The sequence below is a fragment of the Lupinus angustifolius genome, chromosome LG19 (assembly GCF_001865875.1).
Source record: "Lupinus angustifolius cultivar Tanjil chromosome LG19, LupAngTanjil_v1.0, whole genome shotgun sequence".
Classification (NCBI taxonomy): domain Eukaryota; kingdom Viridiplantae; phylum Streptophyta; class Magnoliopsida; order Fabales; family Fabaceae; genus Lupinus; species Lupinus angustifolius.
In genome coordinates, this window is record NC_032027.1 from 10,430,692 (window position 1) to 10,445,757 (window position 15,066).

Consider the following 15,066-nt stretch of genomic DNA (forward strand, 5'->3'; position numbering starts at 1 on the left):
CATATTTAGCACGAAGAACTCTCACCGATAAAGAATTTGAGTCATTTAACAATTGTCATCTCCATTTTGCAAGAAGGGATAAATTAAAGCAATTCAAATATTTAATTCTTAACTCTCCCTCCTCTTTATTTTTATACAATTGCTCCCACCTCACCAGGCAATCTTCCTATGGATATCACTTCTTCCTCATCAAAAATTTCTTAGAATTTTAACAAAGATCTTCAATACATATTTTGGCAGCCTAAAAGGATTAATATTATACTGGTAAACTATTAAGAACAAAGTTTAATCGGATAATTCTTCCTTCCAAAGATAAGGGCTTCCACTTCAAAATTGCCAGCTTCTTATTCAACATACCAACCATCGTCTACTAAAAAAACACTATTCTAAGATTAGCTCCAATAGGAACTCCCAAGTACAAGAAAGGAAGATGACCAAAATTACAATTCAGTATCTCCATAGCGTCAATAACACATTTAACCCATATAGACAACTTATAAAGAAAATAACTTTAAGATCATAAATAAACTCGAAACACCGAAGAACAGAGTTCAAACAAACTATATTCTATAGTGACGCCTCTCCCACCATAATGATTGTGTCATCTGCATATTGCAATAAAGAAATGTCTTTCACATTTGAGCCCATATTATAACCAACAAGCCTTCCTGAAGTCACAACTTTTTCCTGAGGCCATTCAAACCCTCAGCTACCACCAAAAACAAGAAAGGATTGACTTGGAAAATGTGAGTCTTGCAGGGATTGATAGATTGACGTATACATTTTATGTTGGTGTGTGTTGCTAATTTTAGAAAGAGCATGAAAACAGTTTAGAGTAAATACCAAATTATTTGATAAAAAATTTGTGTTCTTAATTTAGTTTTCATTGAGTGAATTATTAAAAATTAAGGTTGAAATTTCTTTTTTGATTGGTAAATATTAGTATATTCGTTTTTGTTGTGGTTGAGACTTGAACCCTCAACCTCCTTCACTCCACCCCTTCTCTCTTAACCATTAAACCACCTTAGAATATTTCTTTAATACTAATTTGGAACAGAAAACTAATTCCTTTTGAAGCAGAGATATTACAGAGATGAATATATCCTTTCTAAAGGGAGCAAGAAAATTGAACACTAACCTAATGCCTCATCATTCATGTCCGGAGTCCCACCTTGACTAACTTAGCAAGCTGAATGACACTTTGTCTAATTAGACTAATACATGAAACTGTAAGCATTGGTTAAATTTGATTCCTTCATTCACACTGAACTGTTATGTAACTTGTAAGCTTACCACTTATCAATTGAAGACCATGCACATGAAAAAGATTCGAAACATAACAAGAACGTTTATAGAATGTTGGAGACTTGGAATGTTTGTAAGCACTAATTATAAGAACTTTGCACTTTCTACATTATGAAAAGGTACAAAGATTAAAGATTGAAATTGCAGTGTAGTAATAATATTAACAATAATATTGATCATATCTTTATAGTATAGGAGGATAACAAGACTTAGGAAGGAAGCTTTGCATGCTGTATATTGCCTATCTTTGCTGCACACACCAGAAATGACACTTCATTTGATTAAGCAGACACTGAAGATAATTGAAACTTCAGAAATTTTATTGCAGACTTAACCCAGTTTTCAGCGGAGAGTTCCCATCACTTTTTTATATGTGTACAATTTGGACACCAGAAGGAATGCTACAAAATTCAGTACACTCAGCACTGCCAATAGCCAGAAGAAATAATGGAGGTGACCATAATTAAGATTGTCAGGTATCCATCCAGGACTCCCATTCTTCGTACTGATATTCGTCACAATCGTTACGAGCAGCGAGCTCAAGTATTGTCCGAGCGCAACGGTGAGTAGTGATAGAGCAGAACACAGGCTTCTCATAGCATCAGGAGCTTGTTCATAAAAGAACTCCAACTGACCGATGAAGGTGAAGACCTCTGCACAACCTATGATGAAATACTGAGGTACCTGCCAAAATATTGTCAGGGGTATCTCCTCAAGTTCGTAGTAATTGTGATTCTTCACAATTCTAAGTCTTATGAGCTCCAAAACTGCCGCAGCCACCATGGCGAATATGGATATGAAGAGGCCAATGCCCATTCTTTGAAGCTGAGTTAGGCCACTTTTGTGCCCAGTGAACTTTCTAACAACTGGCACAATGATCCTATCATACACTGGGACCCAAAATATGACACTAATGGTGTCAAAGATAGACAGAGATGCTGGTGGGATTTTAAATGAAGAGTTGCCAACATGAGTGTTCATTGTTTGCCCCTGCAACACAAATAAGGTGCCCATCTGACCATAGACTGTGGCAAATACGATACCGGTGGACCATACAGGAAGCAATCTCAAAATGGATTTCAGCTCTTCCACTTGGGTTACAGTGCAAAGTCTCCATGAATTTACTGAGTCCTTCACATTATCTGATTGTCCTACCACTGCTGCTTTGTCAAAAAATCTGTCACAAAATAAGAATATAAGTAAAAACTATATAAGACTATGCTATTATCCTTTTTAATGACCTCAAAAATAGGTTAATGAGTGATGTAAAGGAGGTTAATAATAGACACACTTTGGAAAGCCCTTTTGTTTTGCAAGAATAGTGATCTCATTGAATAATTGGAAAGGTAATGATTATTATAAGATTGTCATACTTTTATAAGATAGCATACGATAGAGCCTCCCTCTTCAAGTGAGGGGGAAGACTCCAAATAAATTCACATTTATCAATGTGATTCACAAACTTGTTACCTTAGCCCCAATAACCTGTTTATATATAACATTTACTTGATAACTAGTAGTATAATTATCCTACTAGCTACTAAGTAGCAATGTTTCATTTCAGCATATGAGATTGCATGAATTCAAGTGTGACATAAAAAATTGCTTCTGTTTCATAATAATCAATAAAACAAATTGGTCATTTACAAATTTTTACCATGGGCTTACCTTAACTCATTTGTGTGATCAAGCTTGCGGCTTCCTTCTATAGCAGACTCTGTGTCTGCAATCTCATATAATAGAGATTTATCAGCAGGTACTTGGACATGGTGCTTTTTTATGGATGCCACAATCACCTGACAGATACGAGTGAGGGCACTTCCTCCAGGCTTCTGGTTCCGATACAACCTAGTGCCCGAAAAGAAACTAACAACGGCAATTGCCATAGCTACTGCTGGAATGCCAAAGCCCCATCCCCAACCTACATTATCTTGTATCCAGACCAATAGAGAAGAAGCAATAAGTGCTCCAATATTGATTGAGAAATAGAACCAGTTGAAGAAAGAACTCTTGTGTTCCTTCTCAGCCGGGTCAGCATCATCAAATTGATCTGCTCCATAGGATGAAACACAAGGCTTAATCCCACCAGTGCCAAGAGCTACAAGGTAAAGAGCTAGGAAGCATACTGCACTTTGTCCAACATTAGCATGACAGTTTTCGTCTCCTTGACCTTGACATGTTGGCTTCATGCCAGGAATTGATGCAGACAGTGTCAACAGTGTCATTCCCTGTTCATATAGAGGAATAGTTTTTAGATTTTGTTTATCAGGGAAGACCAGTGATACAAATTGCGGACTGCATCATGTGATGCGGCCATATATTGAGTTGCAGTAACTGTAACTGCTGCAACAACAATTGTGGTGTGACACCGAATTATAATCGTGCGGCTGCATTGGACCGCATCGGACTGCATTTGGGCCGCATCAGGCACAACGCAACCGTATCCATATCAAAAATATTTTTGTACTCACAACTAATTCACACTGCAAATGCCACAATCCGCATTACAATGACTATAATCACAGTAACTATAACTACAACCGCAATTTAAAATTATAGGGAAGAGAGAATTCTTGATATAAAATTTGGGCAGCTTGTACAAATAATTGTTGTTTGACTTCACAGAAGGTGATCTTTTTTGGAACTTTTTTAGGGGCTGTGGATTTTCTTTCTTCTTTTTAATTAACTAAATATTAAATTAAAGTTTTATGCTACATAGATTTTTTTTATAGCAATACCATAGTTTACGTGCCCACCTATAAAACATGGATACAGATATGTGTCAGATACAAATACATGTTTCATATGTCGACACATATTTTTTCTGAAATATAGGATACAATACGTTCACGATACATGTATAAAATAGTAAAAATACATGAAATATGATTAAATTATAAGTGTAAATCAAAATATCTAAAGTAGAAAATATAATGAAAATTGTAAATCATTGTCCTCCAAAATTTCAAGTATCAAAAGTAGAAAATATAGTAGAATAATTCATAAAATTGATAAAACGTATGCTATTTTATTTTTATTGAAAACGTATCAGATACACATCTTCATATTTATTTTATTTATTTTTAAATACTTTAGGGATATGTATCCTTGACAATATGTGTTCAACACTGACATGTGAGGGTATTCAACGTGCTTCACAGGTGCCCACCACTGCAGGTCAAAATATTCCACCCTTCTTTAGAAATTAAGCTAGACGGAAGCTACAAAATGAAGAAAGCATACTCACAATAACATAGATTATTGAAAATACAGCAATGGTCCAAAATCTTCCTAGATAGGAATCAGCCACAAATGCTCCAATCAATGGGGTGATGTAGCATGTTCCACTCCAATCAGAGACATTCTTGGAAGCAGTAGCACTATGCTGATGTAACCGATTCTTAAAATAAAGCACCAGATTTGTGCTCATACCATAGTAAGCCAATCTCTCGCAACATTCATTTCCTGTAAATTATTAAAACTTGAAATGATAAACATTTCTTAACTGATATCCTATCTCATCCAATACCAACAAGGTATTGATCTAGTAGTGTAAGGTTTATTAGATCCTACAAAGATCAAAAGGTCAATGATATGATTCCTGGGAGCGACAACCTCGCACCTGAAAGGGATTAGTTCCTTACCAATAAGGAGGTGAAGGATACTGTTTGTAGAACCAAAAAAATATCTCACCCACTGATAGACACCACAATTACCTAAGATAAAGGGGCAAGCCCTCCAGGTTCCGGTTTCCTTTCTGTTAGCTGGATTTCCATGGTAATCTACTGTTCCATCTTTTGTGTAAACATCATCCTCTGCCATTGTAATTCAGAACTCGTGTACACTAGCCACCAATTATTCAGCTAAGGTATTGTCAGACTAAAAAAACAATAAATAGAGAATAGTATGTTATAAATTTTCTATTGTTTTGACAAATACAAACCGGTAATAAAGGTCAAAATTGGAGTAAGTTGAAGGAACAAAAATCACACTACTTCTGAGCAATCTCAGTTATCATTAAGGTGCAAAAGATTTCTTGGAACTGACTGCGACCAAGGAGCCTCCAATCATTGGGGAGATTCAACTTCCCCTCAAGTGTGTGTATCACACACATATAAGTCCGCTCCCTTTAAGTCCATCATGTCCCAGACTCTCGGCCGAACTATGATATCACTTGTTTGACCCGACTACAACCGGGGAGTCGCTAACTATTAGGGAGTTCCATTGTTACCGTGACATGAGAAGATTGACGAGCCACAAGTGAGATCTACACATCTTGAACCAAAACCTTAAAGCAATGGTTCAATGAGGCTTTCCACTTATAATCTCTTTCAATATAATTTCAGACTTCAATAAATCCAGTATGATTACTAAATACATTCCCTTAGTATTAGTACAAAACTCTTTTGAGTATCACTTTCTGAATCTCATGTTTACTTATATAGAACTCTCTTCTTTAAAAGAAGGCATTTTATTAAAGAATTCCAAAAGTTTCAGGTTTCAAATACATGAATCCAGAAATCAGTATTAGCAGTAAAAACAAACAGAACACATAAGCAGAGAATGGAATCAAATCAAAGAAGTACTACTCTTACCTGAAAGTTGGCAAGATTAATGAATAATGTGTACACTATTCACCAAAGAAGGGGTAAGCTTCTTAAATAGCTACTTTAGTGTAGCTTTGTATTTTTTTGTAATTGGTAACATCACATCAAGATAATTCCAGCTTAATACAGTTGACTTGTCTCTCGTTATTATGAGATATGCAAATAAATCCTTTAACTTATGATTTTTGTATTTATCTTTTCTTAGTGGTTAAATACAACCGTAAGGTTTTAATTTGAGTGTACTGTATATATATTGACAATGAAAAATTTATAAATAATCAGTATATTATTATTTATTTTTATTATTTTTATTTAAGAGTTAATAATAATTAAAATCGAATAGAGATAATATTACCCTACTAGTATATACATCTTTCTTAAGGTTTTAAGAATTGGGATAACTATACGTGATCCCAATTGTGACCCATCAACCACATATGCCCACGATATTTGAAACATTAAAGTTTCCAAAGCATACAAAATCATTACAGAAAACTTCAAAACTTGTTTGAAATCAAAGAAAATATTTAAAAAAAGATGGACCCGGAATGGCATGGAATTGGACCTCTTATTCTGCAGATTGGTCAGCTAGACTTTTGACCTATGGTTTTTTATTGGTCGGTCTTAACTGTGTTCATACATAATAATATGACGTAATGATATCTAGATCTTCTATAAAAATTTAAATGTAAAATAAATAAAACTGATGATAAAAATTAACTATGTCTTTAGTTAGATTACGCAAGTGTGAGGTGGGACAGTAGACAACCGTGGGAATTCAATGATTTAGTATTTTGTTTTACCCAATTCAATGTTAAAAGTTATATGCATAAGACTTTTAAACAACCGAGTTAATGATAAAAGTTCAATTTTCCCTGTTTTTATTAATGCAATAGATGTCAGGTCAGCTATGTGGATCGAACAATGTTAAATGCTCTATAATAAGTTATGCTTAATGACAAAACATTAAACTTAAGTCTTTCCTTATTATTTCCCCTATAGTTTTATGGTCTCTCTCTTCCTCTAGGAATTAGACTAGCTTCCATTTGATCTACTCTCCTTACGAGACTTTTATTGGTCTCCTCTACACATATCTAAACCACCTAAGGCGTGATTCTACCTATCTTTTCTAATGTGCCTACTCATCTACATAACATTTTAATCTCTACTACATGGAGTTTACTCTCTTGTTGATATTTTATCGTCCGACATTTAATCTCTTATAACATTACAGGTCTTATAGGCGTGCAATAAAACTTCCCCTTAAGGTTGAGTGATACATTTTTATCACAGACGACTCCTGAAACACTTGGTCATTTCATCCAATTTGCTTGAATTCTATGGTTTACATCTTCATCAATTTTCCCATTGCCTTGTACGATTAACCTAAGATACTTAAATCCGGTGACTTAAGGTATGATATTATCCCCAATGTTTACCATTATAGTAGAGTTTCTTAACTTCTTTCTAAACTTACACTTCATATACTTCGTCTTACTTGAACTTATACATAATCCATGTGCTTCTAAAGATTGTTTCCACAATTCTAACTTCCAATTTAATTCCTCTATGTTGTCTCCCACTAAGATAATACCATCCGCAAAGAGCATGCATTATAAATCTTTTCTCCAGGTATGACTTTGTAGTTTAAGTAAACCTTTCTACTTGATTTCCTTATTAGAAAGACATCAATTTGAGAACTTGCAACTCTAATATTATATGCGATAAGGTACTCAATCCGCTTCTTAAAACACACATTGGCTATTGTAAAATCAAAAGTTGAAGAGAAATCTAGAATAGTCTGACCTTTCATATTTGATTCTCCTATTCCATATCCACCATGAACACCTTTATATCCTTAGTATCCCTTCCTACATGCTCATTAAGATCTTCTCCAAGGAAAATCTTTTCTTGTATTGTTTGGACCACACCTTCTAAGTCCTACCAAAACTTTATATTTGTAATCATCTAGACCTACCTCGAGTGCATAAGCACTAATCACACTGAAGGTGTCTTTTTTCTTTATAATCTTTAGGGATATGACAAAGACTAAAAAATTAAAATAAAAGAAAATATAAAAATCAATATCGATATTTAAAAAACATTGCACACATTTTTAATATGAAGTTTGGTCAATGAATAAATGAGAAGAAAGATAACTTTGAAATTATGTGTAAAGTAGAAATTGACATTTCAATAGAAAAATAAGTCAACTTTAAATAAAAAAAACCTATGGAGGAGAAACTTCAATATTTGGCTTTTTTCCATAAAGAACATACATATGTGTATTGCAACTTTAAATTTATTTAAGAAAAGGAAAAAGTGCATCAAACCTCCATGAACTTTATGTTTTTTGCAAATAGATACGATGAATTATTTTTTCTGCTTAATTGCCCCTTAAACTTTATTTGTTTATGAAATTGGTCCTCGTATAAAATAATTTTAAATTATTAATAGGCCATCAAGGAAATCACTATCATGAAACTCACAATAGTAACAATAAATCTATCACTACAACAATACATGTTATTCAGTGTTGATGACCAGAAAAATCATCACCAAAATAAAAATTGATGAAGAAGAAGATTAGTAAATTTTAGAATTAAAAGGGGACAATAGACTAATATTGTTATATAAAAAATTAAAATTAAATAATAATGATATGACATTCAAAATTTAAAATAAAAGCACTTGTGAGAATTTTTCATTGTTACTAATTTAAAATTATATGTATGGACTATTTTTACCAATAGTTAACGTTTAAGGAGTAATTAGGAAGAAAAAATAATTTGTGATTACAAAAAACATAAAATTTAAGGAGATTTTGTAAATTTTTCCCTAAAAAGAACAAAAACTACAAATTTTCATTTATACTAAACAAGCACTAAGTGCCTAATTTTTTTTTCTTTGGATACACTTCTCCTTTTTAGCATCATGTTAAGTTAACATGACTATAACTAATAGAAAAAAAATACCATCTCCATTTTTTCTTCTTCTTTTTATTATCATATATAAAATATTTAGAAAAATTACCATAAAGACAAACATGATACATTAGAAAGCATATAAGATAAATCATTATCTAAGTATATACATTTTTACAGAGTAGATATGGTTATGCCCATTGGTTAAAGAAATGAGTGTAATATTTATGTATTGTCAATGTATATATTTATACATAATGAATATGTAATCTACCATTTATTTATATTATTTTTATTTAAGAGTCAATAATAACTAAATATAAATAATGGATGAGACATTGACAGTTCAACAAACTCTTATTTTACTAATGCATACATTTTTCTCTGGGAGTTGGACTTTGGAGGGGAAGGAAGGGAAATGGAAGACTTATGAGGCATAAAATACATTTGTGAGATGACTCCAAAGTCTTCCCTTTCCCTTCCTTCCCCTCCAAAATCCAACTCCCAAACTAACCTTAAGGCCTTGTTTGGGAGTGTGGTTTTGGAGGGGAAGGGAACGAAAGGAATGACTTTGGAAAGTCTTGCATTTGTTTGGGAGTTGGAACCCTCCAAAATCCTCCATATGTCTATTTTTAAAGTTCCCCCAATTTGGGGATTTTTGGAGATAAAATGTCAAAATAACTAAATATGTTTAGTAATAATATATAATTACATACTATTGTCCATTTCTCATTGTTAATTACATTTTTAATGAAAAATAAAAAAATATTCTTACATTATTATTAGTTTACCCTCCTTCATCTAAATTTTATAATCCCAAACAAGGGAGAGGATTTCCTTCATTTTCCCTTCCCTTCCTCCCCCTTCCTAACCATTTGATTTCTCTCATTCCCTTTCCCTCCTAATTCCCAAAAAAGCCTAAAAGAATTACTATTATTATTGTGTCACAATCATATTTTTACCTTTAACAAGCTAAATGCATAAACCATTCATTTGTTCCAACGAAAATAACATGAGAATGAGAAGGGGTTATTAGTTAAATCAAAGTAAGCCGTGCTTGCAATCTTCCTTCCAAAACGGAAGTAGATCATGAAGGTTAGAGCTTTAGGCTGTGTCATTTTTATTTTTTGGAAGTTAGTTGGCTGGATAGTTAGTTAGTTAGCTTGTGACTTCTTATTTTCCTTTTCCTCCACTTGTATAAATACGAAAATCTTGTATTTCTCAATTCACAATGAAATGAGGGACTACATACGCCAAAGCACATGGTAAATAGTGAAGCGGTTGATAAACTCAAATATCTATGGATGAACGATGTTAAAAAGAAAGTTCAAAACAATCTTAAGGCTACGAACATTATTATATCTGCATTGTGTTATCACGAGTTCTTTAAAGTTTCCAAATTTGTTAGTGCTAAGAATATGTAGGATATTTTCAATATAACCATGAGAGTACTAGTGAAGCAAAGAGTGCTAGAATAAATACACTAGTGCATGAAAATAAATTGTTTCGTATGTTACCAAATGAAAATATTAGTGATGTACAAAAACATTTCTCTCATATTTGTAAATATCTCACTAGTTTAGGTAAAGTTCTTAAAATGATAAGTTAACAAACAAAGTATTAAGATGCTTTGATAGGACTTGGCAACTAATGTGACTACAACTATGGAAGCAAAGGACCTCTCAACTATATCTCACATTGTTCGGTAAGCTAAATGAATATGAAATGAAACTTGGACATATCGTACTACATGAGGAAACTGATCGCAAGAAAGGAATTGCTCTAACCGTCACTACACCAAGTAGAAGAAGTGGATGAGCAACATGAGGCAGAGAGTTTGATTCATCCAAAATTGATGAAGATAATATGAGACTACTTGAGATAAAATTTGGAAAATTGCAAAGAAGAAATGTGACTCTAATAAATTCCAATGTCAAGATAAAAAGGATTCAATTATAAGGAACAACAATACTTCTCTAGGAAATATGACATGTTATGAATAATGATAAGAAGCCTAAAAAGGAAAATAAAAAGTGAGGTAAAAGAGCTTTCATAGTATAGAGTGATGGAGAAGAAAATTGCTCAAGTGAATCGGATGATGAAGAAAGTGTAAAGCAATGGATGATGACTTAATGTGAATGCAAATATAATGGCAATGAGGTTAGTGATAGTGAATCTGATAGTTTTCCTTCTTATGATCAACTTTTTGATGCATTTGTTGAAATGCATGAAGAAATAAAGAAACTTGCTAAAATACTTGTTTATAGATTTTTTTTTTACTTTTGATGCATGAGAAGAAGTTAAGTAAACTTCAAGCTAAGATAGATGAGTTAAATCTTCAAAATAAAACCTTAGGTCTTATATATGGAAACTCTACATGTGAATGTGTCTCCGAAAAAGGTTAATGATCCTATTTGTGAAAAGTGCAAGCATTTAGAAAAGGAAAATAATGATTTAAAGAAATCTCTTGCAATTTTCACAATGGAAAAAAAGATTTGAATACTGTGATTGAAAACCAAAAGAGTGTTCAAAATAGATCCAGTTTAGGATATAACACTCATAACCACAAAAGGTTGCCATATACAAAACTAGTGGTGCATTCCAATAATTCTCATAATTTATTACCTACTTGTTTCTATTGTGGTACTTATGGACACACATCTTATATTTGTAATATTTTTAAATATGATGTTCAAGATAATAACTATATTTGAATTGTAAAAGTGCAAGATCCTAATGCTAATACAAAATAATCCAAGACAACTTGGGTACCTAAATCCTCAAATTAATCTTAATTTGTAGGTGTGCTTCAAGACTCACTAAGCTTATTAGTATCTTGATGGTGGGTGCTCAAGGATATAACCGACGACAAAGGTAAGTTCGTTGAATTGTCTCTTAAAGAAAAAGGACAAGTTACATATGGAGACAACAAAAACGTAAAATACATATAGTCGGTATACTTATTAATGCTTCTAACACCTAATTGAAAAATTTCTTTATGTTGAAGGTTTAGAATATAATCTCCTAAGTATTAGCAACTTTATGATAACGGAAATTGAGAATGCAAGTATGCATCATCACATTGTTTTGATGTAGACAAGGATAAAAGGCAAGCTTGAAGACAATGACAACTTAACAAATAACAAAGCCAAGACTCAAGTTCAATCAAGAAGACTTAGGTTAAGTTTTTACTTTTCTAGAGTCTTAAGATGATTGGTTGGGCAGAGTCTAGGCTAGGTGAACATTGAACGGAAGTCTTACAACCTTAAAATTGAATAAACTTAAAATGAGGCTTGCATATATACATACATGATTAACATGCTCATGGACTTACACATGATTAACATGATCTTAGTGCATTTATAACTTACATGTTTCAAAAATCATGAATCATGCATATTCACATCATGTACAAGGTTCATCATGCATGAAAGAAATGTTTTTTCAATACATTTGACTGATTACAACATGTGTTAATCGATTAAATAAGAATGAGAACTCATTAATCGATTAAGAATGTGATTAATCGATTATCTGAGTTACAGTATCTAAATCTTTGGATTTATTGGCATCTTTAATCGATTAAGTCATGCTTTAATTGATTAAATCAATCGGAAAGCAGTTACATATAAAAGCTTATTTTTCCCATTTGTTCATAATGATCTAGTCTTGAAAGTTCTGGTGAAAAAACTTTCAAATTCTTGAGAAAAAAATTACTTGTTGTGTGAATGAGGTTTCTTTTGTTCAAGAAAAATGAGATATGATAGTTTCATATATGATTATCCATTGCGTATCATTGTCAATTAATATTTGAATAACCTTACATAATCGTACATTATTCTTCTAAATCTTTTGTGAGATTTATGGGCAGGTTTTAGTATTGTTCTTAATTATAAGATTAGCACATTTTTATGTGCACATAACTTATAATTTTGTAGATGGTTTTCTTGAGTTCTCTAGGTATGTTAGTATCACATTGTCAGAGAATTGGATTGGGAAATCATAGCTGCAGTTAGGTGGTGTATTCACTTGTATAAGAGTCTTGGTAGTGAGTGATCGAGGCTATACTCGATGAAAATAATATAACAATTGAATTGTAGTACTAGGACATGACTCTTAGGTCATTTCCCAAGGATTATCTTTCAGGCAAAGATTCAAACACCATATACTCGTACACATAGGAGGGTTTTGTTGTTGAATGGTATGAACATACAGCAATGCAGAAACAGTAAATAAGTAGTGTAATACAACGGCTAAATCCCTTTAATTCATTTGTTCATAACTCAATCCTCGGTTTTAAAAGATCAATTTAAGATTCTAATCATTATCTTCCTAGTTTGCATAGTTTCATAACCTAAACCTTTAACTAGGTGAAATCAGCATAAGCATGGAACATTAACAAATTAACACAAACTAAGCAAAGATAAACTCACAAAACCTGTTTCTAAACAATGGGATTAAGCAAACCACATTCAGAAATATGATAGGTAAATCAATAATAAAGAAACTGAAAATGCATTAATAACCAAACCTCAAGAGTTGTGGTACATTCCAAAAAGAATTTAGTCTAGAAGTTTAGCCTTCCATAAAGTGAAAGAAGCAAACTGAAAATGAATGGGAATAATGAAACTCTAGCAGAGCAAAAGGGGGTAAAATGAAAATGTGAATTATTTTCAAAGGTTTAGGTTATGGGCCCTAAACAATGGGTCCAAAACTAAATTACAATTAAAAAATCCTAAAATACAATGTTCACTTCATCATATATCCTCCACTTTTGTAATGCCGAAAATGCCCTTGATGCCAATTATGATTTGAAAATGATAATAGATTTAATGAGGCTAAATAATCCTAAATTAACTCATTTTAGGAATAATAATCTAATAAAGTCTAAAACACCAAACCCTGTCAAATAAGGTCAATTAGGCACCAAGAATCATCAATCATGGTAAAATAAGGTTATGAATAGTGCGTAATATATTGCTCATCAAATACCCCCACACATAACCTTTTGCACTCTTGGGCAAAATCAATAAATAAAGCCATGCTAACCAATATGCATCAAAGTGAGTCATGTAAGAAAATAACCAAAACTAGGAAATGCAACATCTAAGAAGATCACACACTTCACAGTTAAATATAGGAAATGCAAATCCTCAAACAATTATTATGTCTAACTTCCACAATCATGTATGAATGATGATATAGAAATCATGACCCAAACTAACAAGCAATGTCATGTTAGTTTTGAAACAATCCAAACATCAAGAGAAGACAATCATAAACAAATTTAATTCGAGCTAAGTCCTTGAGTCATAACAACTGCATGAATTAGGGTCACTCTTCTCTCATCACTCTCATGTGTTTAAAGGCCATAGTATTTCGCTCAAATTTTCATGAAAGTAAATTGCCATAGATTTAATTATAGACCAAATCTCCATTGACTGTATTTGAATGCATGCAAAAGTCAAAAGGTCTTTAAATGATTGTAATGGGGTCAAGGTGAATAATTTAAGGTGGGATAAACATAGAAATGATACTTCAAAAGGCTTACAAATGTTTCCCAAAAGACTTAAACTTTTTAGACATTTGATTGAAGCATTGAGATTCTCATAATAGGCCTTACTTCATCATATGATCATTTTTCGATCAACCTTCTTTTTATAATATACTTTTTCAATTATTTCTCCTTTAGTATACTTGGTATTACTTTTTTATTTATTTTTATTCATTATTACTATTTTTTCTAAAAGAGAAAGGATGATTTTTTTCCTTTTCACATTTTATGATTTCTTTCACTAGACATGGTTTTGTTACCTTTCCCAGTGCTTCAACCAAACATCACAAATTACCCCAAACCCTCATTTGAGTAGCTATGGAAAATCATTAAAGTTTCAAGTCAAAAGTGGACAACTAATGAGTTTTCAATGTTTATAGCAAGCGGTTGAAGGTCAAAAGAAAAAGTCCTAATTGCCTCTATCATTTTAATGTATAGAAACTGACTTCAATCTTAAAATGATCACAAATCAAGCTCTAGAATATACAATCATAGAAAATTATGTACTCATGAAAGAAAGAGGATTTTCATGTAGTTGTTAATTCAAATCGGATCCCTGATTGTGTTTGGCACAAGCTTCTCACATTTGGTTCATTTATCAAAAGTTATGGAACAAAGTCCTTCATTTAACTAAATTTAATTTGAAATTGTCAAATCTAATGTCTTTTATGTTATT

General features: G+C 32.3%; 1 protein-coding gene across 6 annotated transcripts; it reads right to left on the bottom strand.

Moving 5' to 3' along the window:
• Window positions 1,327-6,472, bottom strand: LOC109334710 (protein NRT1/ PTR FAMILY 8.1-like). 6 transcript variants are annotated; one of them, XM_019570620.1, is made up of 6 exons: window positions 6,456-6,472; window positions 5,901-5,970; window positions 5,022-5,149; window positions 4,553-4,770; window positions 2,974-3,533; window positions 1,327-2,482 (listed from the first exon to the last, which is right to left on the bottom strand). In XM_019570620.1, exons 3-6 carry the CDS (start codon window positions 5,125-5,127, stop codon window positions 1,648-1,650), a joined length of 1,719 nt encoding a protein of 572 aa, XP_019426165.1. In that variant the 5' UTR covers window positions 5,128-5,149; window positions 5,901-5,970; window positions 6,456-6,472; the 3' UTR covers window positions 1,327-1,647. The 6 variants fall into 6 exon arrangements, with proteins under 6 accessions (XP_019426165.1, XP_019426162.1, XP_019426161.1 ...); XM_019570617.1 differs by having other exon boundaries at window positions 5,022-5,184; XM_019570616.1 differs by lacking the exon at window positions 6,456-6,472 and having other exon boundaries at window positions 5,022-5,184; window positions 5,901-5,988.

What these genes read in the sequence shown, in the direction of transcription:
- LOC109334710 (XM_019570620.1), bottom strand. Translation starts at nt 5,127, where the DNA reads ATGGCAGAGGATGATGTTTACACAAAAGATGGAACAGTAGATTACCAT. An exon ending in GGCTTGCCCCTTTATCTTAG is followed by an intron (nt 4,771 to 5,021) that starts GTAATTGTGGTG and finishes AATAATTTACAG; the next exon opens with GAAATGAATGTTGCGAGAGA. An exon ending in TTTCAATAATCTATGTTATT is followed by an intron (nt 3,534 to 4,552) that starts GTGAGTATGCTT and finishes CTATATGAACAG; the next exon opens with GGAATGACACTGTTGACACT.